This window comes from Salvelinus alpinus, chromosome 12 (assembly GCF_045679555.1).
Source record: "Salvelinus alpinus chromosome 12, SLU_Salpinus.1, whole genome shotgun sequence".
Classification (NCBI taxonomy): domain Eukaryota; kingdom Metazoa; phylum Chordata; class Actinopteri; order Salmoniformes; family Salmonidae; genus Salvelinus; species Salvelinus alpinus.
The window spans coordinates 54,033,781-54,046,351 of record NC_092097.1 but is presented as its reverse complement, the minus strand read 5'-3'; the positions used below and the strand labels follow the sequence as shown (position 1 = coordinate 54,046,351).

General features: G+C 44.4%; 2 protein-coding genes across 2 annotated transcripts; both read right to left on the bottom strand.

Annotated features, from left to right (window-relative positions):
• Window positions 1–3,535: 3,535 nt before the first annotated feature.
• Window positions 3,536–6,370, bottom strand: rbm15b (RNA binding motif protein 15B). The gene has a single exon (XM_071336832.1). It carries the CDS (start codon window positions 6,223–6,225, stop codon window positions 3,670–3,672), a length of 2,556 nt encoding a protein of 851 aa, XP_071192933.1. The 5' UTR covers window positions 6,226–6,370; the 3' UTR covers window positions 3,536–3,669.
• Window positions 6,371–7,042: 672 nt separating this feature from the next.
• manf (mesencephalic astrocyte-derived neurotrophic factor) lies at window positions 7,043–11,224 on the bottom strand. Its single transcript, XM_071336833.1, has 4 exons — window positions 10,967–11,224; window positions 9,973–10,100; window positions 9,686–9,827; window positions 7,043–8,021 (listed from the first exon to the last, which is right to left on the bottom strand). The coding sequence occupies exons 1-4, from the start codon at window positions 11,055–11,057 to the stop codon at window positions 7,837–7,839; spliced, it is 546 nt and encodes a 181-aa protein (XP_071192934.1). The 5' UTR covers window positions 11,058–11,224; the 3' UTR covers window positions 7,043–7,836.
• Window positions 11,225–12,571: the final 1,347 nt, after the last annotated feature.

The window sequence follows — 12,571 nt, the reverse complement described above, 5'->3', positions numbered from 1 at the left end:
TCTGAGGACTATCACTCTGTTTACACCTCTGAGTTCAAAAAAGTCGGATTTATTTACATCATTGCCACTGGTGGGATTTGGAGGATGAGCAAACTTAATGGCAAAACAAGTTGTTAAATTAATTTGAAATCTGTCCTTGATCAAACACTCCCCTCATCACTTTTACAACAGTCACTTTTTGTTTTAACCTGTGCTTGTGGATTTATCAGGCTTTTAATTTGTTTCCATATTACTGCACTATTTCATTTGACGTCTGTTAAAACAGTCACGACGTTTTGCTGTTGCAGCATGCAGTGCTTTTTAGTCCCTTGTATATTTGCATGTCAGTACTCCTGCAACATTTTAGGAACGTTTTTAATGCTGCGTTTCGTTGTTTCATGAGTTGAAAAAGAGAAATGTCTAGCCTTGGTAACTGCGTTATTTCTTTGATTAGGGCTTAGTTTTTTGAGAAACTTTTCTACAACTTGTCCAATAGCGGATATAATTGAATCAAAACACTGATTTGTCTTATGTAGTTGCAGAGTATTGTCCAAATGAAGTGCTTTCGGGTCAGTTTCTAACTTCTCCATAACATTTCTGGGGATAGCCAGCCCAGAGGGTTTGCTGTTATTTGAATACCAAAGGGGTGACAGGTAGCCTAGTGGTTAGAGCGTTGGACTAGTAACCGAAAGGTTGCAAGATCAAATCCCTGAGCTGACAAGGTAATAATCTGTCGTTCTGCCCCTGACCAAGGCCATCATAGGAAATAAAAATTTGTTCTTAACTTACTTGCCTGGTAAAATATGTTTGTTGGTGAGTTTCCTAACAAAATGGGTTGTGATCTGAGAGACCTGTTATTATAAACTGGGTGGTTCGAGCCCTGAATGCTGATTGGCTGACAGCTGTGGTATATCAGACCGTATGACAAAACATATTTTTTTTCTGCTCTAATTACATTGGTAACCAGTTTATAATAGCAATAAGGCACCTCAGGGGTTTGTGTTATATGGCCAATATACCACTGCTAAAGGCCTGTATCCAAGCACTCTGCGTTGCATCGTGCTTAAGAACAGCCCTTAGCCATGGTATATTGGCCATATACCACACCTCCTCAGGCCTTATTGCTTCATTAGAATGCACAAACATGCCATATATTGTTTAACCGTCTGCCTTTATAACAATAAGCCATGAATTATCCTATCATGTGCAAATAAAGAAAACAAAAGGATTTAAAAAGAGAAAACGTTTAATTTCATTTTTCATACATGTTGAAACAACAGAAAAAACGATCAAATGGACTGGTTGGTTTGACTAAGTATACAAACCCCATTGAAAATGGGTAGTCTCCTACAATGTGACAAAGTTATGTAAATTGGTCAGCATCGCATAGTTCACATAACAGAATAACAAACAAACCATAGATCTCATTCTCTGTTGGTCATTTAAAGAAACATTGCATACGGTAGTAGCGTCTAAAACCAATCTCATGTAGTGACAAAGCCAGAGTCCCAAATGGAGACGTTTCCCCTACGTACAGCACTACGGTTGACCAGGGCCCCACGCAGGCCTTAGGGTGCTGTTTGGGAAGCAAAAAAACACTTTTCCTTTTAACTAACACCAGTCTGATGTTGTGTAGTGACAAACACTTTTCCTTTTAACTAACACCAGTCTGATGTTGTCCTTTTAACTAACACCAGTCTGATGTTGTGTAGTGACAAACACTTTTCCTTTTAACTAACACCAGTCTGATGTTGTCCTTTTAACTAACACCAGTCTGATGTTGTGTAGTGACAAACACTTGTCCTTTTAACTAACACCAGTCTGATGTTGTCCTTTTAACTAACACCAGTCTGATGTAATGTAGTGACAAACACTTGTCCTTTTAACTAACACCAGTCTGATGTTGTCCTTTTAACTAACACCAGTCTGATGTTGTGTAGTGACAAACACTTTTCCTTTTAACTAACACCAGTCTGATGTAATGTAGTGACAAACACTTTTCCTTTTAACTAACACCAGTCTGATGTAATGTAGTGACAAACACTTTTCCTTTTAACTAACACCAGTCTGATGTAATGTAGTGACAAACACTTTTCCTTTTAACTAACACCAGTCTGATGTTATGTAGTGACAAACACTTTTCCTTTTAACTAACACCAGTCTGATGTTGTAGTGACAAACACTTTTCCTTTTAACTAACACCAGTCTGATGTTGTAGTGACAAACACTTTTCCTTTTAACTAACACCAGTCTGATGTTGTAGTGACAAACACTTTTCCGTTTAACTAACACCAGTCTGATGTTCTGTTCTTTTAACTAACACCAGTCTGATGTAATGTAGTGACACTTGTCCTTTTAACTAACACCAGTCTGATGTTATGTAGTGACAAACACTTTTCCTTTTAACTAACACCAGTCTGATGTTCTGTCCTTTTAACTAACACCAGTCTGATGTAATGTAGTGACAAACACTTTTCCTTTTAACTAACACCAGTCTGATGTTGTGTAGTGACAAACGTGTTTCCTTTTAACTATTCTACTACTCAAGAGTTAGTCCATTCATTCAGGTGATGTTTTCTTCAAATAAACATTAAAATGGCCCAGTATGATTCAAACAGACAGACATGTTTAAAACACGCAATGCACCTAAACTAATATGATGAATAAAAACATGTATTTCAGTGTTACAACCTTGCTCAAAGAAACTGCACGGAGAAATTGAACTGACTCCAACAGATCAGTGAGTGGATTTCATTTGTATTGCATGTTTGTGATTAAAAAAAAGAAAGAAAATAACAAAAAAACAGATGATTTAAATAAATTGTAGAGGTAGCCCGTTCTGCCATACAACCACTACAGAGTGTTGCATCAACAAGAGAGGAACGACGACCAAATAGGCTATAGACTCATTCAGTACATTTTTTAAAAGCTCAAATAAACCAGCCATGAACAGTATAATACCACGCTAGGACCAAGACAGAACTGTTAAACAAATAATATCTGTAGCTGAAACAATATTTCAAAAACAACAACGGTTTAAAATCAATAGCCAGTAAATAGCAGTGGAACTTGACCACCGGTTAGAAGGTAAAATCTGTACGACAAAACAACTTCCTGCATGCAACAGCCAATCAGAGCACACAATTCTCAAATGAAGGTGGGAACTTCTGGAATGGTCAAATAAAAACTAAAAAAAAGATACAATCACATCATATGACACAAACTCCCATTGTAGAAGAAGCCTTGAGATAAACTGCCTGGTCTGTTTAGTTCCAAAACAATAAACAATCCCTCACTCAGTTGTCGTGTTTCACTTAAAGAAATGCAGAAAAAAATGTCTCTCCCGTCCTCCTCCTCTATTTTAATACAAAGTCTGTCAGTAAGTCTCAAAGGATCCCTTGCTTGGAGTGACAGCAGCTCGGTCTGTTTGTAGTGACACTGTCTGTTAGGGGGCATAGAGAGGGACATAGGAACACCCCCAGAGAGGACGAGGTGTCGGTCTACAACAGTTCAGTCCCTTTACACGGAAGTGAAACAGCCATTACCACCACAGAGACAGAGAGTGGTGTTTTACTTAATTAGCTATTGACAATCCCTACTAGTTCCTTGCTCAGAGCTCAGTCTGTTGTTGACGTGGAGAAATAACAATGACAGCTAACACTATAGACAGAGAGGTGTCTTCTGTCTTAGTTAGGCAGAGTCATTGACAATCACAACCACCAGGTGCTCTTCATCCAAATTCTCCAAAGTTCTGCGAGGGGTCTGGAGGAACTGCTGGGAGAAGTCACAGGGGGGGAAGGCGTACAGCATGCCTCCCTTCCCCCCCTCCTTAGCCCCGCCTACAGGTAGACTGATCACTCCTGCAGCCTCCTTGTTCCTCAGGTAGGTGACCAGGTGACGGAGGAGTCTGATCTGTAGGCCTGGTTCAGGTGGAGGGGCCTCGCGGTCGATGGGGCCCTGGAGGGCCAGAAGAACAGCGTAGCCCTCGGACCCACCCTGCTTGATCCTCCTGGTGACCTCGTCCAGCCTGGTCTGGTCCATCCTTAGTCGCTGGGCGATCTTCAGCTGGGTCAGTTTCCCCTTGGCCTGGTGGTCCTTCATGACAGAGTGGAAGAACCCGGAGCCTCCCTCCAGCAGGTGCATGTTAGTAGGGAAGCAGGAGTTCTTCAGGGCAAAGTGACCGTGCCAGGCTTTGGTGAGGGTGGCAGCATACTCCGACAGCGTGCTGAGTGTCTTAGGGTCTTTATTAGGCGTGTCAGACAAGGTGTGGTTGTTGTCGCTCGCATTTCTGTGGTTGCGGTCACGGTCGCGTTCCTTTTCCCTGTCTCCGCCGGTCTTCAGACCCCCACCCCGGTCCTCGTTGGAGTGGCGGCTGCTGTCAGGGCTCTGTCCCCTGGGCTCGGTGGTGGAGTCTGGGGCTCTGACCCTGGCTCTGTCTGGGCTGTCCTCTGGAGAGGCTGGTCCTCCTCCCCTCACCTTGGACCTGCCTCTCTCCTTCTCCTGAGAGGGCATGTCTAGGGAGAGACTGCGTCGTCTCCGTCTCTCCCCCCCAGCCCGCGCAGCGTCCCTCTCCTTCAGCCAGCGCTCTCGGCTGCGGCTCCGGGCTGCTCGGTCCCCCCGCCCTACACGGGCACCCCCAAATGCTTCACCCCCCCTACGCTCCAGGCTCTTGGTTGGGCTGATGAACTCTCTGTCTCCCCTGTCCCTGTCCAGCAGAGCCCTCTCTCTCTCCCGCTGGGTGAACAGGGCGTGGGAGGGGGGCGAGCGGTCCCTGGCACGGAGCTCTCTCTCCAGGCTGCAGTCGCGGTGCCTCCCGCCGTAACCCTCTGGCAGCAAGTCCAGGTGGGCAGGCAGGGGCACAGGGGGCTGGTACCCTGCTGGGTAGCTACGAGGCAGGGGCTCCTCCGCCTTGGCAAAGTCCACCCTCAGCCTCCGCTCTGGGCCTCCCAGGGGGAAACCTCTCATCTGGGCACAGGCGGCCTGTGAGGCGTCCAAGCTTTCATACTGAATATAGGCAAAATTGTCCCCTTTCACATAGTCTATGTTTCGGATGCTGCCGAAGCGGTCAAACTCACGGGCTAGAGCTGCTAGGGAGTTGCTAGGGCCGAGGCCACCTACCCAGAGTCTCGTGGTGGGGTTGGCTTTACCATAGCCAATCTTCACCGGGTTCCCACCAATCACGCGGCCCTGCATGGCTATCTTGGCCCGGTGAGCCATGTCTAAATTCTGGAACTTGAGGAAAGCGTAGGCTCCCCCTTGACCGCGCGCCGGTCGTTTAATCACAACTTCCTCAATGATGCCGTACTTGTCGAAGCCTCTCCTCAGCTCGCCCTCAGTGACGTTGTGATCCAGGTTGCCAATGAACAGGTTCCTGCACGCCCGCGCGTCGTCCTCTGGCTTTATGTCTTCGTGCTCGGGTACTGGCAGCCCGTATGGCCGCCCCCTCTCATCCAGCATCCCGTAGTAATCTAAGATCCTCTCCCTCTCTCTGCTAAGTCCCAACCCCTCTACAGGGTAGTGTCTCAGTGGTCGGATGTCTCTGATACTGCTAACTCCTGCCCCTGGGGAGAGGGACCTCTGTCTATAAGGGGGATATGAGGTGCCATGAATGGGAATGTAGCTCACATCCGGCGGCGTGCAGCTGCGACGACGGACGTACATGGGCTCTACTTTAAGGGGGCGATCATACAGCACTAACCTGGTCTTGGCATGCCTGGCCTCTTTAGCGTCTTCTGGGTGACGGAAATTCACGTACGCAACACGGCCCAGCTCTGGTGTGTGAGATAGTTTCACACTAACGTCCCCGAACTTTTTAAACTCGTGGAACAGTCCGTCTTCAACATGTTCGTCAGAAAGCACCGAGCCTAGATTGCTAATGAGCAACGATTTGTATTCCAGAGTCCCCCCCGCTCCCCCCCGGAGGCTCAGTAGCTCGGTCGCCGCTTTGCCTTTAGGCAGGGCGGCTGTAGTCCGGAGAGCGGGGCGGCCGATCAGCCCGATGTCGTGGTGTTGTTGTCGGTGGTGAAGTGGGTCTACAGCGGCCCCGCGCTCCTCCCGAAGCCGCGTCTTTTCTCGTTCCCTACTCCTGCTCCGAGCATGTTGCCTTCGGCTTTCAGCGAGCAGCAAGGCAAGAGGCGGGGGCGGTAGGTCCTCTCTCCGTGGCCCGTCTCGTTCCCGCTCTCTTTCCCGTATTCGTTTCGCTAAAGCCCGACTAGGACTGGAGTCCCTCCCGGCCTGTCGTTTCATTTTCAAACGATACCCAAACTTTTTAGCTAGGTAACGTTAGCTAGTTAGCCAGCCAGTGTCTGCAGAAACAATCCGGTCTGGAATTAAATGCCTCGATTTTAATCGGACGTTGCACAGATACGGACGATTTACTAACTTGTAACTAATGTCCACAACGTTGAGACTTTGCGTTTATTGTGAATTAAAAGGATAAACACATTTAAAAACATTATCAGAGAACCTACACCAACGCCGCCATCTTGGACAAAAGGAATGTGCGCGTTCCGCCAATGGGAGGGGTTTGAGTCGACGTCGCGGGAGGGGTAGTGACGTGACATTGAACGCATATTCCCCAAACCTCAATTTTGCAAATAATATGCGACACAAATTACATAATTAGGCAGAATCATGTAAATGTAAACTGTATCGTGGAAACGTGAACATTAAATAGATGGTGCGCGTATTTATATCTGGTGACTACAGTGCATACACACTGCAAAATATCATGTTTCACATTGTCAACACGTAAACCTACTGGAATAGACTCGCAATAGGTGAAATTGATTCACAAAGAAAATCAGATAGCTCAGTAGAAATGACCCTGCATCCGAGGAAAGTTTGACGAAGTTCCCTATATTAGTCATACATTAATGACACACATGCCTCCCATTAGTGAAATATGTTGATGCAGTTCTTCAGAAGCTCCCTGGGCAGTCACATTCAGGAAAAAGAAGAAGCTGAGAGTCATAAGCTTTGGTAATGTAGTTAAGCCAGAAATTCAGTTGGTGCACAAGTATTCATACAAAATTAGATACACATCTGATCATGGCACTTCTGACACTGGGTTTTCATATTTTAATGAAAAAGTAGAGCACAGTTGTAACAAACACTAGGTCTGACATGAAAGGTTCAGTGTGAAAGAACAGCACAATTTCCTTTCAAGTTGTCTTCTCATTTCTTTTCCCCTCCATCTTAAATCCTATTTCCGGGGTGGCCACCCTTATCGATAGAGGGTTAGGGACAGTATGGGCGCAGGTACTTGTTCTAGCCAGGCAGTGTCACACCACAGTATCACAACTCAACTCAACGTCTCGATTTGCAGACTGATTAGTAGAATCAGGAACTTTACTTACTGCTTGCCTGGAATAAAATCCCTGCATCCACACTGTCTAGGACTCTCTACCTAAAAGCTTGTCCACCCCTGTTCTATTTGATTAAACCGTTAATAATTAAGTCAAATAATAAAGTCTATCCCTTCAAAAATAAACTAAAGGGCATGTACAGACTGTCGGGTGGTTCATATACCGCACAACATTTCACACCACAAAAATAACCTCAGGGCCACCATGGCCCCTAGTCACAAAGTATCTGCCCCAAATGGCACCCTATTCCCTACTTAGTTCACTATTTCTGACCAGGACCCAGAGCTCTGGTCAAAAGTAGTGCACTATTTAGGAGAATAGGGTACTATTTGGGACACAGTGTATCAGAGTTGAAGCGTGACCTAGGATCAGGTGGATCCACCATTTCTTATTCATTATGATGTAAAAAAGGCAAAACGGATCCTAGATCAGCACTCCTACTCCGAACCACTGAACACAAACCCAGGTCTGAATCTTCCCCTCCATTTTGTTACAGATCAGTCCTTGCTTGGGCTGCGTTGGGGGCATACTTGGGCATGAGTTCATTGATCTTGCGGATGAAGTCAGACTTTTCCGCGCAGCCTTTACACGACTCTCCCCACTCCTCCAGGATCTTCTTTAAGTCCTTTACCTTCAGCTTCTTCAGGTCCACTGTGCTCAGATCCACCTGTTTGTCTGCAGGCAAGGGAGAAAGGGAGGTAAAAGATTACAGTGTAACGGAGTTGGATTCGTAACCTCACTCCTCAGCTTTAAACGTCACCACCCGCTACGCCAAACTGCTAGCTTTTCAGTGGTGTAACTGGATAAGAATGGTTTCAGGAAGGGTTTCAGGACGGTGGTCAAGTCTATGCGGCAGAGGATTCGAGATGGAGTGGCAGTAAGCAAGCACAGTGACACCCGTTTGATATAAAAAAATCTTTCAACAAAAAGGTCAAGAGACTGAACACTATTCTATGCTCCAATGTGATTTACTGACAACATGGGAGCATACAGAATGCAGAGTTATTTTCCACCTTCTATATAGAGAGAAGGATCACATTTCACTGCCAGGGCAATCAGTCCCACACGAACCTCCACAGACAGGCCACAGTACGGTAATGACGTTCAAAATAGGTCCTCGTCCGATGCCAGTGTTTGTGTCTATACTGTAAATAGATTGTACAATATAGGTCCAAACCCTGCCTGCATACACCAGGGTGTTTAGACTATGATCCACAAACAATTATCCACTGGAATTGTGACTGCTGTAAAGAACATTTTTGTCGAAAGGTTTTGTAGTAGTTTCCTGAGACTAAAACTTTGGGAAGTAACAATGGAGAAACCGGGTAATAGGAGAAATGTCCCGTGTGGCTCAGTAGGTATAGCACAGTGTTAGTAACGCCAGGGTTGTGGGTTCGATTCCCACAGGGGACCTGTAAAGGAAAAATCCATACACTCACTACTGTAAGTCGGTCTGGATACAAACATCTTCTACACTGAACTAAAATATAAAATGCAACATGATAAGTGTTGGTGCCATGTTTCAAGAGCTGAAATAAAAGATCCCAGAAAATGTTCCATAAGCACAAAAATCTTATTTCTATCAAATATTGTGCACAAATGTGTTTACATCCCTGTTAGTGAGCATTTCTCCTTTGTTAAAAATAATCCATCCACCGACAGGTGTGACATATCAAGAAGCTGATTAAACAGCATGATCATTACACAGGTACACCTTGTGCAAATAAATAAAAAGGCCACTAAAATGTGAAGTTTTGTCACAACACAATGCCACAGATGTCTAAAGTTGAGGGAGTGTGCAATTGTTGCCAGAGCATTGAATGTTCATTTCATAAGCTACGGACAATAAAACAATTGATTTAAAAAAAAAATCAATGGCAATTTGAATGCACAGAGATGCCGTAACCAGATCCTGAGGCCCATTGTCGTGCCATTCATCCACTGCCATCACCTCATGTTTCAGCATGATACTGCACTGCCCCATGTCACAAGGATCTGTACACAATTCCTGGAAGCTGAAAATGTCCCAGTCCTTCAATGGCCTGCATACTAGCGGTTAGAGCATTCTGGCAGTAACAGAGAGATCGCTGGTTCGAATACCCGAGCCGCATACTAGATCATGTGAGATGGCTCCCCACCTGGGCGGCAGGTAGCCTAGTGGTTCGAGCATTGAGCCAGGTTTGAATACCCGCACAGACAAAGTGAAAAATCTGGTGATGTGCCTTTGAGCAAGGCACTTAAGCCTAATTTGCTACAGGGGCGCTCTACTATGGCTGACCCTCTAAAATAACACTTCACCTATCCAGTGTATGTGACAATAAGACTTTTTTTTTTTTTACCGTATTTCAGTTCACAGATCTGACTGTCCTTCTTCTTTAGTTTCTCACAGATCTTGTCCACTGGTGTGTGATAGCTCAGGGGCTTGGAGATCTCGTTGAGGATTTTGGTGGCTGCATCATTTGTTCCACCAATGTAGTAACACTAGGGTACAGAAGGAAGAAAATAACAGCAATTAATCAACAAACCCAGTAGATAATTTGGATAGGACACAATGTAACTACTTAAATCGACTTGACTTCCATAAGAAAAAAAATTAAAATAAAAGATTAGCCTAAAAATCACTTACAAAGCGGTTTTCCTTGCCCTTGACATCTTTGCAGGTTTTGACGAGTTCGTTCTCGATGTCCGCGCTGGTGAATTTAACATGGTTGTCTTGTAATGACTGGTAGAACCGACTCAGGAAGCTCACACACACTGAAAGGCAAAACAACAAGGCAGCCATCGGTAGGATTGTAAAGTGGTGACACATCAGGACTTATGCATTACCTTATAGGCTAGCTAAACTTAGGATAAAAACATTTAATCTAATGTTAATCTATACCAGAATTAGATAACTCCAGTTGTTGTGGACATATGGGTTACCCAGGATTTAGGCCTACAAACCTAAGAATGATGTTCTGGTCAGTCTATGTTATGATACGTATGGATAAGCCTGACCAAATCAGCCATCACATCTAAGATAAGAGTAACAACTTGACGAAGTACATTATCTCACCATCTGAAACCACATGCAGCAACTGGGGCAGCAGGTAGCCTAGTGGTTAGAGCGTTGGGCCAGTAACCGTAAGGTTCTAGATCGAATCCCTGAGCTGACAAGGTAAAAATCTGTCGTTCTGCCCCATGAACAAGGCAGTTAACACACTGTTCCTAGGCTGTCATTGTAAATAAGAATTTGTTCTTAACTGACTTGCCTAGTTAAATAAAGAAAAAGGATAAATACATTTTGTTTAACTTGCCTGGGGCACTAGGAAAGGCTTTAATGAGCAATTAGCTATATGACTCTTCATTGACAAGTACTAGCTAAGCTAGCCAGATACAGCAAACTACAACACTTTAAAAAAAACATTTAAATTCAAGAGAACACATTGAAAAGAAATCTTAGCTATTGTATCTAGCAAGACAAAATCCATTTGATGAAGATTGTTGTAAAGCTCCATGAATTATCAGTCATAGGTTTCACAACATACGTTACCATTACACTTAGCTACTAATAGCTATATCCATAGTTACAGTGACGTGTGTGATATATATATATATATATATGAGACAAACCAACCCACCTTCACACTCCCCATCTTTCAAAGCGTTGCTACTACTCGGTACCAAAGCTAGCGCCGCAAGGGCGACCGACAAACTACTCAAACACAACATTTCACGATGAATAACGTATTCTATTTTAGCTAGTTAGATGTAAACGTAACGATACAAAACTATTTAGCTACAAATGACAGCTACACATGAGCATCCAGAGTCGACACCGGTAAAGTGAGCACGCAATGTCCTGATTCTGCGAAGCTTCCTGCTAAACACGTAAACCTATGCAGGATTCCCATTGGTTCTCATTTTACTCTCTAGAACGCGATTGGTTTGTTTCCTGAAACGTTCCACGCACTTTTCTCTGATTGGCCACGTGCTCTTCGTTCCGGGGACATCGTCCAGTTGGCGCCGTGCGATTGGATTAGAGCTATGTATGTTAATTTATAGCAGAGATCTAAATATAATGACGAGATGCTCATATTTCAGCCCTAACAATGGGTGTCGTCCCAAACGCGTGAAGGCAGGCGAAAAGATTCAAAAAAAGCCCATAGAAACGCATTGGTCTTATTTTGGACAGATTTTGAAGAGAATGAAACCTTTCGTTTGGCCTCTTCCTCTCTGTTGACAGTTATATCTGACAATTTCCGGTAGAAACATTGAGCATAGAGCAGAAAGTGACTGCTCTTTATTCATTAGGATAATGCTGCCTGTGTGAATGTATTTAATATGATTTAATATAGGTAATATAATAGAAAGCACAATAATATGGTCTCCTCTCTGGTTTAAGCTGTTTCACAGGATGTTGGTGTAAATAAGGCACACATTTATGCTGCGTTCATGTGCTAGTCGGAACTAGGTTGTAGATGCGAACTGGTTGTCGTTATTCACGTGCTGCAGTCAACCAGTCAGCAAGTAAGACATTTCAGAGTTTCCTAGTTCTAGCTATTGAACGCGCCACAAGCTGTGTCTTCGTCCCCGTATCACAGACCCACAAATAATAAAAATTTAAAAAATCCTATTTTGATAAACTCCCATATCTACTGGGTGAAATACCACAGTGTGCCATCACATCAGCAAGATTTGGGACCTGTTGCCACAAGAAAAGGTCAACCAGTGAAGAACAAACACGATTGTAAATACAACCCATGATGTTTCGCCGGATGTATACATCTGAAGAGTCCGGTTTAATTTCCACTCCCCACCAAATATGGCGAGGAGAGGAAAACCAGTGGCCGGCAGTGGGAGAGTTTGAAGAGACATGGAACTGGGCCGACATTCTGCAATATTTGTCATCGATGAAACATCTGATGTCAATACAGTTTTTTGTTCCCAAAACAATAATCTGTTGCGAACAGATTGGACTAAGTTTTGTAGACTTTACCCTTGGCCAAAGTTTCTAAAGTTGTTTAGTAGTGCGAGGGCGAATTGAGTCATTGCACACGCGCACTTCTAACGGATATATACAAAATACTTGCTAGAACGCGCCAATAGGATCTCGCTAACTCGTGCTAGGCTCTTCTCACCTCCTTGCCTGTTCTGTCCACTATGATTCATTTGCTCCCATTGGAAACAACAGGCTGTGGTGTATCCTGAGTGTTATAAAAAATCTCTGGTGGTACTAAACAGAA